Genomic DNA, 16,008 nt, shown 5'->3' with positions numbered 1-16,008 from the left:
TCACACTTTTTTTTTTTTCTTTTTCTTTTTCTTTTCTTTCCTTTCAAAACTATTAATTAAAAACTCCATATCCAATAAATAAAAGTTTTAAATTCAATCCCTTTCAAAACTATTAATTAAAAATTCCATATCCAATAAATAAAAGTTTTAAATTCAATCCATCTTTTTCATTCATAAAACTACTCAAAAATTTATTATATGAAATTACAAACACACCCTCACCCATCAGGGTGTATGTATGTAGGAGTTTGACCAAGAAGGACATCGACATATATCCATGTTAAGACAGAATCAACATAATTTTTCTCTCTGAAAAATGGGAGATAACATTGGTCCTGGTGGCTCTGAAGATGGCTACATCAAGGAACAAGAGAGGCTGCTACCCATAGCCAACGTGGGTCGGATCATGAAACAAATCTTGCCTGCCAACGCCAAAATCTCCAAAGAAGCCAAGGAAACAATGCAAGAGTGTGTGTCTGAGTTCATTAGCTTTGTCACCAGTGAAGCTTCTGAGAAGTGCAAGAAGGAGAGGAGGAAGACGGTGAACGGCGATGATGTTTGTTGGGCCTTGGGAACACTTGGATTCGATGACTATGCTGGTCCACTCAAGAGGTACTTACATAGATATAGAGAGCTAGAGGGAGATAGAGCTAATCAAGACAAGGTTAGCAATGAAGAGAGGGAAGAGCCATCCTCATATAGAGATAACAACAACCAACCATCATCAAGGCCATTCTAATGCTTTTTGGAGAAGAGATTTGAAGAATATTCTAGGGTTTTCTTCTGGTTTTTTTTTTTTTGGATGAATATTTGCTAAGAGGTTTTTCTCGTTTTTATCACATGGGTTTTTGTTTTGGTATTATGAGCTTTCTGATGAAGTTGATCAACAAATCAATCTTAGGTTGTATTTTTGCAAATTTTGGTTGTGAAAAACTTGGTACTTTTTGGGTTGATTTGAAAATTGTCACCAAAAGTGTAGGTTTTTGTAGTGTTATCCATCATTAACATCAATCTTTTAACTTGATCTGTTTTTGACCTAAAGAATTGGTGATAGAGAAATAATTTCATTCTTCAAGGCAGTGTATAACCAGATTGATCACGCACAAGGTCAGTAAATCACTTCTATGTTTATTTTGACTTTGCGAAAGTAAAGTTTACTTGGTATCCTCTTTTTCTCTCTCCACCCAATAGTCCTTTCTTGAATAATTTCTTCATGGTTTATCATACTCTAATTTACATCATATACATATATATCTTATATTTCATGTTAACAATCACCTCCCTAAAGTTCATGCTTGCAATTCCATTTCTCATGGTTCATGTTTGACATTCTCTCTCCCACACACACTCAATATATTGCAGGTTATAATTTGACGAGAAAAAAATCTTATTAGTTGTAAGATTCGAATTTTTGATCTCTTATTAATAAAGTACAAATTTTTTTTAGCCAAATGAACTAATCTCAATTGATTAAGTCATTTTCTAGAGAGTCCTAAATTATCACCGACACAAAATATGCTGGTATAAAGTCACTATCTAGGTTTATATATATAATTATACTTTGTAGAGTTCACATACATTTTCTATAAATATGTATTTGTAGATGTTGACAAAAAATCTTTAAAATAAGTGTGACATGTAGTTTACCTTTAAGCCAAAGCTCATGGAGCTAGAGACCAATGTGAATGGCTAAACACTCCACTATTTGTCATAGAAAAACATGACAAATCTCAACTATGTCAACATCTATATTGCATACAAAATGAACCAGGAGAGACTCTGGATTTAGGTTTTATACTTGGTGAGTTCAACGTTGGAAGATGATCACAAATGGTGTTTCAACACAGGAAGATGCATAAAGGCACAAGGTTAAAGCTTGGGAGACCAAGACAAGAACATAGAAATCATAGGCCAATTGTACTTGAAATACTTATATGGTAGTCTTCTTGTAGTTTTGTTTTAAGTAATGAATGTAGCCTTAAATGCCTAATAAATACCAAATTTGAAGTAGTCACTAGTTCTTCTTCAGCATGATTTACTATTGATTATTGTAGAGCATATATCTGAATGGCTTAATCCACTATTCACAGTTCACTGTTTTATGCACTTTGCTAGGAATATGTTACATCTAATTAGAATAGGTGAAACACGAAATATATAGAGGAACAAATGCATAATTAAAGACAAATTATATGCAGACATAAAAAATATAAGGTTTACGTGATTCACACCAAACTAAGACTACATTCACGATTGCTGTGGTTTTCTCATTGACAGAAAAGTTACACGAGTTGAATCCACACTACCCAACACATGTATCATAAAATTAGAGTGCAACAATTGCGAGTGTCTCAAATTTAATTTGGATTATACTTATAACCTGTTGGCGAAATGAAATGACTGTTGTTTTAACTTGGTATTTTGGTCAATTTTGACCTGCATTGGTACTATTCAGATATATATATATATATATATATATATATATTAAGGGGTTGTTTGAGGTGTCCTAAATAAGTGTACTTTTTGTCTTTTTGGACAGAAAAAAAATATGAATGTTTGGGTTAACTTTTTGACTTTTTATGTAAAAATGTGTATTAAAAAATTATATAAATAAGTGTGTAGGAGAAGATAGGGTAGGAGGCCGTACGGATTGGTAGTGGAGTCTGCCGGGTGAGTAGATGAAAAAATATTGTCTCCTTCTCGGGCTTTGATTGAATGGTGTTGTTTCGCCCGTAGGGGCCCACCACAGGTCTCCATTTTTTAATCGGAACCGTTTAATGTGTAGAACTCGTCGAGTACTATATGCTTGTAAAAAATTACATTAATTGGATATCGATAACGATCTGATCACGTTAATTTTTTTTTTGTTAACCGTTAACTGTTAACTATAACACCATCCTTTTTTACAAAATTGATTTGATCATGTAATTAGCGATATCTGATAGACGTGATTTTTTTACAGACATATAATACTAGACGAGTTCTACATATTGAACGGTTTAGATTATCAAAACAGGACCCATGGTGGGTCCCCATAGGCCAAACTTTACCATCCAATTTAGTGAATATATACATATAATAATTTTTTTTTTGTCTGTCACTGACTAGTTCATCACGTCAGTACCAATCTTGTAATTGAAAGTTGATTTGTATTAATATTAGTATATTAATTTTTTATTATTTTTTTTTGTAAATAGTGATAATTTTTTAATTTTTTGGATAACTTTTTAACTTTTTGACTTTTTCTAAGGTTGCCAAATCAGTCCTAAGTTACTTTGAAGTTTTATAGTTTTATCATCTTAAGAGTTTTCGTAAACAGTAATTGTGTGAGGGAGTTAACCCATTGTATTCTTTATGTATAATGTGAAATTCATTTACCATTTTTGCCCATAGACATAAGACTTAGTCAAATCAGGTAAATTTGTGTGTTTTTGTGCTTGTTATATCATTTATTGTCTCTTAATTTTCAATCTTAAAAGTGTGACTAACAGCCCATATGTTGACCATAATGCAATGTAAAATATCCAATTTTGTATGATTATCATTTCCCCTTCTTTGGTGAATGGACTAATATTGTAACATTCCACAATATTATTTAGTATGGTTTTCTTGGCTGATTCTTTGCCTTAGAGTTTGTTTTTTTCGCTTGTCTTCCCCTCCTTCTCGAATTCTTTTATTGCAAGCTTGCTGCATTCCCAAGGCATCTTGATATTGAGTTACCTTTAATTACACTATAATTTCTCGCTATTTTTTTTTTAAGGCTGTGTTTAGATAATGAATTTGAATAAGAAATTGAAAACAAAATATATATAATAAAAAAAAAGAAAAACAAAAATAAAAAGTGAGTCAAATGTGAATGAAATAAAAGTTAATTTTTTTTTTCTATTTTTCTTTCTCCCCCCCGCCCCAAAAAAAAATCGATGATACAAACCCAACGTAAAAAGATTATTATTCGGTAAGCCCTGTTATATTGATATATTTTTTTCTTGTACGTTTTAGCACTTTCCACATCAATAAAACCTTTTTGTTGATTAAAAAAAAAAAAAACACTTAACAAAAAATTTTACGAGTGAAAGTAATGTTGATCAACCTTTATTTAGGTAGTTTAAAAATAAAAAATGATTTGCCTAATGTGTTTTGAGATTTTTCATTTATTGAGAGTACTAAGCAAATAAAATCCCACAGTACTACAAACTACTTAAGAAATTTTCTCTGTTTTAGGTAGTCATTTGCACACATGGAAAAAAAAATTGCAATTGACTCCCATGTGATTTATCTGAGAAATTGATCAAATACATTTTTCTAATAACTTTTATTTAATATATATATATATATATATATATATATAAAGATTTTCTTGTTATTTTCACAAGAAAAAACTTCGGCTGGATAGTTACTACTTCAGTCCATGGAATCTAATTTAAGCCCACATATCCCCGGATGATACATGGCAGTCGATTCTCTTGTGATGTGATGTACGATTGTTTTGAGAAATTGATTAAAAATTAATTTTTTTGTTTTGTTTTGATATTTTTTAAAAATGTGTAAAAAAACAAAAAGTATAATGTAATTTAAAATAAATTAAAATTGACTTTTTACTTTTTATTGTCTTTTCAAAAGAGGCCTTAATGATGTGGTAGCAATATTTTGCAATTAAAAATCATAATTTCTTTTACTGAAAGCATATAAATGAGCAATATCATTTTGATATTTGTAAATTAAAATATTTGACAACAGTTAAACACTGAATTGTTAGGTCGCTTTCACAATAGTGAATATTGAAGACAAAAAATTGACTCCATAAATAATTATAATGATGAGAATTGAGAAGAAAAATAAAAAATTTCATTACATATGTCTCACTCATTATATTGTCAAGAACAATACTTTTGAAATCAGATCAGATGGATTGGTTGAACTGCCTTCTTATCTGAAAACCATCAATTGTTTTAAATTGAAACCAAGTTTATTTTTAAAAATTAAAATTCAAAACATTGGTTAGGGATGATCCAAGGCTTCGTTTGGGAAGTAGGTTGGCTTTTTGATTTTTTGACTTTTTTGGCCTGGGATTGAAAAGCCTAGTTTGGGAAGGGCTTTTGGCCTTTTTGTAAGAGAAATAATATAATGATTATAAGTTGGATGTGATGTTTTGCTTTATTGGGCTAAAAAACTTATTTTTTTTTTGTAACTATTTTAACCAAAAAAACTCCAAACCCATCTTGCCAAACGCAGGCTAAGTGTACTTTTTGACTTTTTACGAAAAGATGTGAAGAAAAATAAAAAGTTGATGTGATCCAAAAAAGATAAAAATTGTGCTTATATAGCACAACCCAAACAAGATATTCGTTTGGCCAACTTAGTTGGACTAAAAAACACAAAAGACAAAATAGGTTAAATAAGCCAAGAAGACAAATGGGTGGTTTGGGATGATTTAAATAAGTGTACTTTTTAAATTTTTATAAAATATGGATTGAGTATGGATTGAATTTGAAGTAATGTGGTAAAGAGGCGATGTGACTTAAATAAGATGATATGACTTAAATAGAATAGTGAATTTTTGACTTTTTTAGGTTCAGTTCCGTTTTGTAGCTCGAATTTGTTTTGGCCCGAGTGGCTCGACTGCCCAAAACGACGTCGTTTTGGGGCAGTTTTTTTTTTTAAATTTTTTATTTTTGCCTTTTCTCTCTGCAGATGAAGAAGAAGAATGAAGAGGAGGAAGAGGAGGAGAGGAGAGGGAGTTGTGTGTGAGAGAGAGGCATCAACAACATATCATCATCAACAATCCAAAAATCCAAACTGTGTGAGACAGAGGCATCAACAACATATCATTATCAACAATTTAAAAGATCCAAAAATCAACACATCAGGGATCAAAAATCAACAATCCTCAGTTTTTTTGAAGATCAAAAATCAAACCCAAAAATTCAAAAATTAAACTCCAAAATCAAAGAGATTCAAACCCAAAAATCAAAAATCAAAATCAACACCACATCATCATCAACACAGATTTGTACCCGTCAGTGATAACGGCTTCGGTGTGGCGTCGAAGATCTATACACAGATCTCTTCCCCCTCCCTCTTCTTTTTTTCCTCTCCCTGTCAACAATATAAGAGGGAAAGAAAGAAAAAAAAAAAAAAACCCAAAACGACGTCATTTTGAGTATTTAAGCCACTCGGGCTCACTCTTTCTCGAGCTACGAAGGATTATTATTTTAGGTTATGACAAACAAGGCCAAAATGTCATATCCAAATCATAACCATCTCAATTTTTCTCTCACAAGAATAAAAAAAGGGAAAAAGATTGATAGCTCGAGAAATTGGCTCGAAAAATGGCTCGAACTAGAAGAGAGGAGAAGAGGAGGAGAGAAGGGGAAAGAGAGAGGAGAGGTCGCCGCAGCTCCCCGCCGTCGTTGCAGCCTCGCGCAGCCCCGCCTCCTCCTCCAGCCCGATTTTTATGGCCCCCTCCCCTCCATTTCTCCTTCTTCCTCCTCCTTCCCCCTCCTCCCGATCTGCAGACCCACCCTTCTTCTTCTTCTCCCTTCTTTTTCTTCTTCCTTTTGCAACAAAAACACAGGAAAAAAGAAAAAGAAAAAAAAAAAGACACCAAAACGACGTCGTTTTGGTGTCGAGCCAAATTCGAGCCACCGAGTTTCGAGCTACGTAGCGGGGTCGTAAAAAAATTCAAAAAAAATGAAATCAAACAAACTTTTTAGTCCCAACTCAAAAAAGTTAATTAAAAAAGCTAATGCCTAACAGCGACTTGGGGTCTTTTGGGAAGCCCAGCGTTTAGCTTTTTATCAATTTTTGGTTAAATCACCTCTCACATTTTTTACCCACAAAAGGATAAAATAGACTAAAAAAGTCAAAAAAGTCAATTTTTTATCAACTTCCCAAAACACCACTTACACTTTTATAATAATCTCATATATTTTGTATCTTGAATAATTCAAATACTCTCTCCGTCCCAAAATAATGGTTCCTTTTGGAGAATCTAACTTTTTTTTGGTAGTACAATTATTACACTTTAAAAAAATTAATTTTCCAAAATTACCCTTTAATAGTATATTTTTTTGGAGAATATCAATGCCATAATTGTACTTTTTATATTGTTAATGAATTTAAAAGAAGGGCAAAATGGAAAATTTATATTATTTTTGTACTTAATTTGGGATTAATATTTTGGAATAATAAAAAATGAAATAAGAGACTAATATTTTGAGACGAAAGGGGTAAATAGAAAAGAAAGATATGGAGTGGCAGACCTAGAATTTTTATGAAGTTGAGATTCTAAAATTTATTATCATAATTGGAGATCAAAATATTATTTTATAATATTCAAAACATTTTGGGCCTAAGTACAATTTTCAAAATTTTAAAGGGCCAAGATGCTATGATATCATAATATCAAAAAGGGTCGGATTCCTCTGGACTGCGTGCTGTCCAGGTCCATAAGACCGACTACAAACTCAATTTTGCTAATTTAATAATTTAAATTGTTTATTTTAAAAATTATATATATATATATATATATACATTTATAAAAAGAATTATTTTAATTTGATAATTTTTTATTCAATTTATAGGATTTGTCATAAAAAAAATGAATAATTTATTTTCAAAAATATACTAAACATTTATTTTTTTAAAAATAAATACAATAATAAATTGAATATATTATAATTATCAGACATAAATAATATAAACAACCTTACAAAATGAACAATACCCTCTGGTCATGTTTGATTCATAAGACTAATAGTGAAGTATTAATAATTCTATTAAATTAGTGCAGTATTCACTATCCAATTGAATTAATATCCATTGAATTAATAATCCCACCACTAATTATCCATTAGATAAATAATCTTAAACCAAAATATTGAAACAAAGATAGGATAATTGGGTTTACGGATTAATAATCCTAATCTCATGTTCTAATTCACCCAATCAAACATGCCCTCTAAGGATCAAACTGAACAAAATCCATAGAGAAAGATATTTTTACAAAAATAGGAAAAAAAAACTCCATAAATAATAAAAAAATTCTTTGAGGCGGCTATGAAAAAAAAGAAAAGAAAAGAAAAAAAAAGTGCGGGGAATAAACAAATATTACTAACAGAAATCAGGGAGATATATTGAGAAATTGGGAAGGAAAGACAGACGACTCACATCTCACCGCCATCTCTCTCTCTCTCTCTCTCTCTCTCTCTCTCTCTCTCTCTATCATCGATTTTGGTGCTTTCAATTAGGGTTTGTTCTTCTCGCAATTCATTCTCTCTCTGTCTCTCTCTGTCTATATATTTGTTCCATATGGATTTGATTTGTTTCCTTGGCTCTTGGTTGCCTGTGATTGCAAATTTTGTTCAGAATTTATTCGATTAACTGCGATTTTATGCCATCATTTTGTTGTTGAAGTTTCGATTCGCGGAGTGTTCGTTGTTTTTCTAGGCAAGAATTTGATGATATTGTTATTGAAATTGCTAGGGTTTGGTGGTGAATTATTGGTGGTGGTATCAAAATGAATGACATTGACACTGTTGTGGTTGATTTTGATAATGTGTGTTTAATTTGTAGATTTTGGGTTTAGAGCTGGAGATTAGAGTGGGGCAACATGACGCTGAATGAGCGAAAGACGATTGACTTAGAACAGGGATGGGAGTTTATGGAGAAAGGGATTACAAAGCTGAAGAACATTCTAGAAGGATTGCCCGAGCCGCAGTTCAGCTCCGAGGACTACATGATGCTTTATACGTATGCTTTTGTCTTCTTTTCCATATTTATTTATTTGCTTTTATAAGCAAGGTTTTTGTCTTTGAAATTGTTGTTATTTTTAACTATGTATACAGAACCATCTATAATATGTGCACTCAAAAGCCCCCTCATGATTACTCTCAGCAGCTGTATGACAAGTACCGGGAGTCTTTTGAAGAGTACATTACATCTACGGTATGAAAGATTCATTCGTATGATCTATTTATACTTTTTTTTTTTTTTTTTTTTTTGGATAGGGCAAAAATATGCACATATACAATTCAATGATGTTGCACATACTATTACATTACATGTCATTTATATAAATTCAAATTCCAACTGATAGAGATAATGTTATCGTTCCCCGTAATTTGTATATTGCGGAAAGATTGTGCATAGTTAGCGAATTTTTGTTCTGTGCAATACACATGAAGGAGGGTTATAAATTTGACCTTCACTATTTGACATGGTTAGAATTATGAATTATGTATTTTGTATATGACGTTAATAGATGTAGCTTTGACTTTGTCTATATGATGGACCAATTAAGGTTTCTATTGTCACATATAATAATTGTTAATCATTTGAACTTGATTTTTTGGTTCTTTGCAAGTTATCTTACAAATAACATCATTTGCTTGCTTTTCTGTTTCAGGTATTGCCTTCTTTAAGGGAGAAGCATGATGAGTTCATGTTGAGAGAGCTTGTGAATAGGTGGTCGAATCATAAAGTGATGGTCAGGTGGCTTTCTCGATTTTTTTATTATCTTGGTCGCTACTTCATTGCTCGGAGGTCACTTCCAGCACTTAATGAAGTTGGACTCACTTGCTTCCGGGATCTGGTATGTCATGCTTGTATCCTATTGTTATCTTGCCATCTTTGTTTCCTTCTTTCTCTTTTTGAACTTCCCTTTCCTTTTACGATATATTTCATTGAAACCCTTTTGGAACATATTTTGATTTCAGGTCTACCAAGAGTTAAATGGTAAAGTAAGGGACGCTGTAATATCTCTGGTATGTCTGAGCCATTGTGTCAACTGTACACCATTATTACCATCTTTCGTACTCTGGTTAATCAATAGTATCTTCTAAACAGATTGATCAAGAGCGTGAAGGAGAGCAAATTGACCGAGCTTTGTTAAAAAATGTTTTGGATATATTTGTTGAGATTGGAATGGGGCAAATGGATCATTATGAGAATGACTTTGAAGCAGATATGCTGAAAGATACCGCGGCTTATTATTCTCGAAAGGCTTCCTACTGGATCTTGGAAGATTCCTGTCCAGATTATATGTTGAAAGTAAACATCTATTCATTTTCTCTTTTTCTTGTTAAGGTCAGATATATTTGTTTGATAATCCTATATAATTTCTAAAAAATCCTTTTGTAACTCTAGGCTGAGGAGTGTTTGAAACGAGAGAAGGATAGGGTTGCTCATTTTCTACATTCTAGTAGTGAGCTGAAGTTGCTTGAGGTTTGTTCTTCCTCTTGTAAAGGCATACTAAATTTCTTTCCACCCAATAATAATTAGTCTTTTAATGGTTACTTTATTTATTTATTTATTTATTTTGAGGCCAATTTTGAAGATTTGCACTTTTGCTGTTATAATTATGGGTAATTTTGTCTTCCTATAGAAAGTTCAACATGAATTGTTGTCCGTTTATGCAACCCAATTGCTTGAGAAGGAGCACTCTGGATGTCATGCATTGCTGAGGGATGACAAGGTAGTCATTTGGACCAATTTTTTTTTTTTCAGACTTGAACAGTGTTATTATTCAAGCCTTCTTGCTGTTATTTCAGTTGCAATTAACTAAAGTTTATTAACATTTTTTTCCTGTTCTCTTGTAGGTAGAGGATTTATCAAGGATGTATAGGCTCTTTTCCAAAATACCTCGAGGTTTAGATCCGGTTTCTAGTATATTTAAACAGGTTTTTGTTTTTAACTTGCAGTACATTGTTCTGTAAATAATGTGGCATTGTGCCTCTGGTATTATTTGTTTCTTCCCCTTATTTATTTTGAAGTTTGGCTGGGTTTTTCTTTATGCAGCATGTTACTGCTGAAGGTACAGCATTGGTTAAACAAGCGGAAGATGCAGCCAGCAATAAGAAGGTGATGTAATCTTGATTGTGTTATTTCAGATCCCATAGTCTTTGTGCAATTTGTCTTCTGAGGAGGTGCATTTCACAAGGCTCATGATTGATCTGCCATTACATTGGACTTGGCTAACAAGTTATATACTCTTTTTTTTGTTTTGTTTTGTTTTTGTTTTTTTTTTTTTTGCATAAGGAAATTAAATTTGGATTTTAATTAAATGAATGGCAATGTACAAAATTTAGCACTACATTTGACTTTGGGGGTACAAATAATTGTTTGATGTGTTGGCATCATTGACCAAGGTTGTTCACTTAAAATTTTTCTTTCTTTTCCTTTTTTTATTTTATTTCCCCTTTTCTGGGTGGAAAGAACATATCTACTCTTGTATATGTCTTAGTGATAATCTTTTCTAATTTTATTTCTGGTTCTAATGCTAAGAAGTGTCCTCGTACAGGCAGATAAGAAAGATGTGGTTGGTCTGCAGGAACAGGTAATGTCAAATTCTTATAGTACTTCACTTCTAGGATTTGTCAATGGATTCTTGGTATGGGAACTGACTAACCTGTGGGGCCTTCAGGTTTTTGTTAGAAAAGTTATCGAGCTTCATGACAAGTACATGGCGTACGTAAATAACTGTTTTATGAACCATACTCTTTTCCACAAGGTTTGTATTAAACAATTGCTGCATAGTTGTGGTTTCCTTCCTATTATTCATGTATTAAAATCTCCCTTGTTTGCCTTAGGCACTCAAAGAGGCTTTTGAAGTCTTCTGTAACAAAGGTGTTGGTGGAAGCTCGAGTGCAGAACTACTAGCCACATTTTGTGATAATATTCTTAAGAAAGGTGGGAGTGAGAAATTGAGTGATGAAGCCATTGAGGAAACACTTGAGAAGGTATGCTTCTATCTTTCATAGCATTTGCTTTGACTTATTGTTGAGACTGAGATACAAACAGTTGCAATTGGATTTCTTTTTATTCTACAGGTAGTAAAGCTCCTTGCTTATATTAGTGATAAGGATCTGTTCGCTGAATTCTACCGGTAATTTTATTTAATTTTTTGTTGGTTTTCAAGTGATTGCAGAATATTGTGATTGGATGATTCATAGATACTTTTTTTTTTGTTGCAATGACTGGCAGAAAAAAGCTTGCTCGACGCTTACTTTTTGACAAGAGCGCCAATGATGAGCATGAGAGAAGTATCCTGACAAAGCTGAAGCAGCAGTGTGGTGGTCAGTTCACATCAAAGATGGAGGGAATGGTGAGTTGTCTACAACCTGTATTAATTTGCAACCCATGCTTTAATGTAGTTTTGGGATACTGGCAGAAATAATTGTTTTCTTGCTTTGCTGTTTTCCAGGTCACAGATTTGACTTTGGCAAGGGAAAATCAAACTAACTTTGAAGAATACCTCAAAACCAATCCAAATGCAAGTCCTGGGATTGACCTGACTGTTACTGTCCTAACTACTGGCTTTTGGCCTAGTTACAAGTCTTTTGACCTCAGCCTCCCAGCAGAAATGGTAATGCTTGTAGATTTTTATTCGCACGTAGATTGAAATTTTGAAATTGTTTCTTTTAATGTGAATTTATGTCATATACTGTGTTGCTGAACATTCCCACTGATGTCATTCTATTTATTCACTTCTGCTCTAGGTTAAGAGTGTGGAAGTTTTCAGAGAATTCTATCAAACAAAAACAAAACACAGAAAGCTTACATGGATTTATTCATTGGGTACTTGTAACCTCAATGGAAAATTTGAACCCAAAACTATGGAGCTCATTGTGACAACTTACCAGGTATTTTGTTGAAGAAACTTATTTTAATCTAATGCATGGATTTATGATTCTTAACGCAGAGGTTTGAGCTTTAGCATTTCATCCATACAGGCTTCTGCTCTGCTGCTTTTTAATGCCTCGGACAGATTGAGTTATCAGGAAATCTTGACTCAATTAAACTTGACGGATGATGATGTTGTTAGGCTGCTCCATTCTCTTTCATGTGCAAAGTATAAGATTCTTAACAAAGAACCAAACACCAAAACAATCTCTCCAACTGATCACTTCGAATTCAACTCTAAGTTCACCGACAAGATGAGAAGGATTAAGGTGTTGACATTGTTTTTCGTTTTGACCTCAATATGTCATGTTAGTTTTTGTTTCCTTTTACTGATTCTATGTGTGGGATGCAAAAATGCTTCAAAATGTAGATTCCTCTCCCTCCTGTGGATGAGAAGAAAAAGGTAATTGAAGATGTTGACAAGGATAGACGGTATGCTATTGATGCTTCAATTGTGCGTATCATGAAGAGTCGGAAAGTTTTGGGCCACCAGCAGTTGGTTATGGAGTGTGTTGAGCAGTTGGGCCGCATGTTCAAGGTATCTTCAAAGTTACAGCATTTTATTTTCACCTATTTTCTTTTTGTCCAATTTATTTCCTAGTTTAATCTTGTTTACAAAACTGTGAATACACAGCCTGATTTCAAAGCAATCAAGAAGAGGATTGAAGATTTGATCACTCGGGACTATCTGGAAAGAGACAAGGACAACCCAAACCTGTTCAGGTACTTGGCATGATCTCACCCACTTGATAGTGTGGATGAACTTGGCATTGCATGGGTGCTGCAAACAGCACCAAAAGCTGATCAGATGGTGGTGGTGAAGTTGAGCTCACAAACTACTGTAAATCTTGCCACTATCTGAGTGACCCCTTTCGAAGATTGCCTAAGCCCAGGAGCTCGAGACACATTTTCCCCCCTGAAGCCCGGCGATTACAGTAAGTAAATATTGCCGGTTTATTGGGGGGAAAGTTGTAGTTGAAAGTTGTGTTTCAATGCACCGGTGAGATGATCCAGCTTCTTATGGGCTGATAAGTGCAATCCACACACTACTGTGTTGTTCTTGTTCTTTGGTTATGTCAGATTACTTGCTCATGTAAGGAGAGATTGTAATTTATTCTGTTAAGCTTTCTAGTGCACAGCTGTTGCCATCCAGCTTCTTAATATTGTATCATTGCAGTCCATGTTTCAATTTATGCTTGCTCTCTCTCTCTCTCTCTCATCCCAAAATAGACAAACAATTAAGAGTTATGGAGACTTTGTATACTGATGATGATATGGTTGAACATGAGTGATAAAAAGTACATGCTTTTATCAATGCTAGTATGGTTGCTCTTAAGTTGTTTGTGGATCTTGAATTTGGATAGAGATTTGTGAAGTAAAAAGGAAAACAAAATGAAAGGGGCGGTTATTTATAAATTCTTATTTACCTACTTATTTAAATTATTTTTTATGTTTCAATAATTTTTATGGGTAATATAATTATCAAAATATCTCTAATAATAATATTCACATTAACAATGCGAATGTTTCGTAGTGTAAATATTCACGCTGTATTTACATTATAAAATATAAATATTTACATTGTCAAATTGTCGAGTGTTAAATTTTTTTTGTAAGGGTAAATTTGTTTTTTATAAAACATCTTAAATATAAAAATTAAGTTTTAGTAGATTAAATGTCTAACTAATATGACTTATTAAAATATAAAAATATATTATGGGCTAAGTGGGTTATAAGTATTTGAAAAAAAAAATCTCAATAAATTCTCCAAAAAAAATATTTAGAAAAGAGTGATGAATTAGACCTCTAGAGTTCGGCTCTAAACCTAACTCTAGTGGCGTGAAAAAAATAAAAATAAAATAAGCATAAACATTGACATCACCGAGGCCATTACTCTCTCTCTCTCTCTCGTGTATATTATTTCATTTTATTTTTACTACAGTATTTAATGCCCATTTTATTTGGAAAATGCCTCGTAGCTCGACTTTTAGAGGCTCGAAATGGAGAAAGAGGGAGAGAAGAGAGGAAACAGAGGAGAAAGAGGGAGAGAAGAGAGGAGGAAGGGAAGAAGCAGAGGAGAAGCAGAGCCTCGCCGCCGCCGCCGCCGCCGCCGATCGTCGCAGCAGACCGTCGCCTCGCCCAGCCCCGGTCGTCTGCCCAACCCCGCCGACGTCGCAGCACCACTGTCGTCTGCCAGCCCCGGTCGTCTGCCCAGCCTCCCCTCCTCCGCCAACTGATTTTTATGGCCCCCTCCCCTCCTTCTCCCTCTCCATTCTCTTCTTCTTCCTTCTTCTTCCTTCTGCAACAAAACCAGGGAAGAAAGAAAAAAAAAAAAAAAAAAAACTCGACACCAAAACGACGTTGTTTTGGTGTCGAGTCAGATTTCGAGCCGTGTTATTCGAGCTACCAATCAGAACCGATTTTATTTTTACTACAGTTTTAATGGCCATGCAATTTTTGAGTACCTTTCTCCAAATTCAAATTCTCTTTGTCCATTTCCCTCCCCCAACGCGTTTTGGGAAGGAAAAAGCTAGTTTTTTGGTTTTTTAATTTTATTAAACAAAAAATTATAAAAAAACTAAAAAAAAATCAGTTTTTTTAACAAAAAAAAAAAGAGCCAAAAAGCTACAAAAAAGAAAAAAAATTAATTTTTTACTAACTTCCCAAAATATTACTCACAAAACGCTAAAGTCGCGTTTTTGGTCATTTGGAAAGTGTCCAAAAAGCAGGTTGTGAAATTATATAATTACCCTCCATGTTATATCTTGAGGGATTGGTTGTTGCCATCCTTGTTTTCCTATATTGTGGGTTGTTTGCAAAGTGGTTATTTTAGAAGTTTTTTGATTTTTTGACTATTTTAATAGGCTATTTTAGTTTTTGTGTTTGAGAAGATATGATGAACTTTTATTTGAGTTGTTGTATTGAAAAATGTGTTTGAAATGATGTTTGAGGTTGAAATGACAAATTTGTCCCTAACCTCACTTTTTCCAAAGTTTGTCTATAGGGGCAAAATTGTCATTTCAACCTGTGGAACTGAGCTGACACTACACTGTGCTTACACTGTCAATATTACAGTGTAGGCTGTCTACTACCAGCTGCTTTGTTTTTGTTTTGTTTTTTTTTTTAAAATATAAATTATTAATTTAGGATATTATTTGAAGCTATCTGACTTTTTTAATATTTGAGGTTATTTTAGCCTCAAACTTGGGTTCCCAAACACCCCATATTAGAAAAATGTTTAAGAGTACGAAAAGTAGAGCTCTAATGAGAGAGAGCTCTACCTATATGGCAGTGAGCCCCACTCATGAATGATTTGATGTATGTATA

General features: G+C 33.3%; 2 protein-coding genes across 3 annotated transcripts; both read left to right on the top strand.

The window, feature by feature from the left end:
• The first annotated feature begins 316 nt into the window (after window positions 1-316).
• On the top strand, window positions 317-739 carry LOC114262457 (nuclear transcription factor Y subunit B-5). The gene has a single exon (XM_082876884.1). The coding sequence runs from the start codon at window positions 317-319 to the stop codon at window positions 737-739; it is 423 nt and encodes a 140-aa protein (XP_082733010.1).
• A 7,323-nt stretch (window positions 740-8,062) lies between these two features.
• On the top strand, window positions 8,063-13,996 carry LOC114262444 (cullin-1). Of its 2 annotated transcripts, none has more exons than XM_082875796.1 (20): window positions 8,063-8,250; window positions 8,575-8,751; window positions 8,847-8,946; window positions 9,407-9,592; window positions 9,717-9,764; window positions 9,847-10,050; window positions 10,147-10,224; window positions 10,385-10,474; window positions 10,599-10,679; window positions 10,798-10,860; window positions 11,300-11,335; window positions 11,423-11,509; window positions 11,589-11,738; window positions 11,829-11,884; window positions 11,983-12,103; window positions 12,203-12,364; window positions 12,498-12,641; window positions 12,732-12,950; window positions 13,052-13,219; window positions 13,316-13,996. In XM_082875796.1, the coding sequence occupies exons 2-20, from the start codon at window positions 8,612-8,614 to the stop codon at window positions 13,415-13,417; spliced, it is 2,235 nt and encodes a 744-aa protein (XP_082731922.1). In that variant the 5' UTR covers window positions 8,063-8,250; window positions 8,575-8,611; the 3' UTR covers window positions 13,418-13,996. The 2 variants fall into 2 exon arrangements, with proteins under 2 accessions (XP_082731922.1, XP_082731923.1); XM_082875797.1 differs by having other exon boundaries at window positions 8,138-8,448.
• The last annotated feature ends 2,012 nt before the right edge of the window (window positions 13,997-16,008 follow it).

This window comes from Camellia sinensis, chromosome 6, assembly GCF_055761805.1.
Source record: "Camellia sinensis isolate YWXY chromosome 6, ASM5576180v1, whole genome shotgun sequence".
Taxonomy (NCBI): domain Eukaryota; kingdom Viridiplantae; phylum Streptophyta; class Magnoliopsida; order Ericales; family Theaceae; genus Camellia; species Camellia sinensis.
The sequence above is the reverse complement of the archived record's forward strand: the minus strand, read 5'-3'. Positions and strand labels throughout refer to the sequence as shown.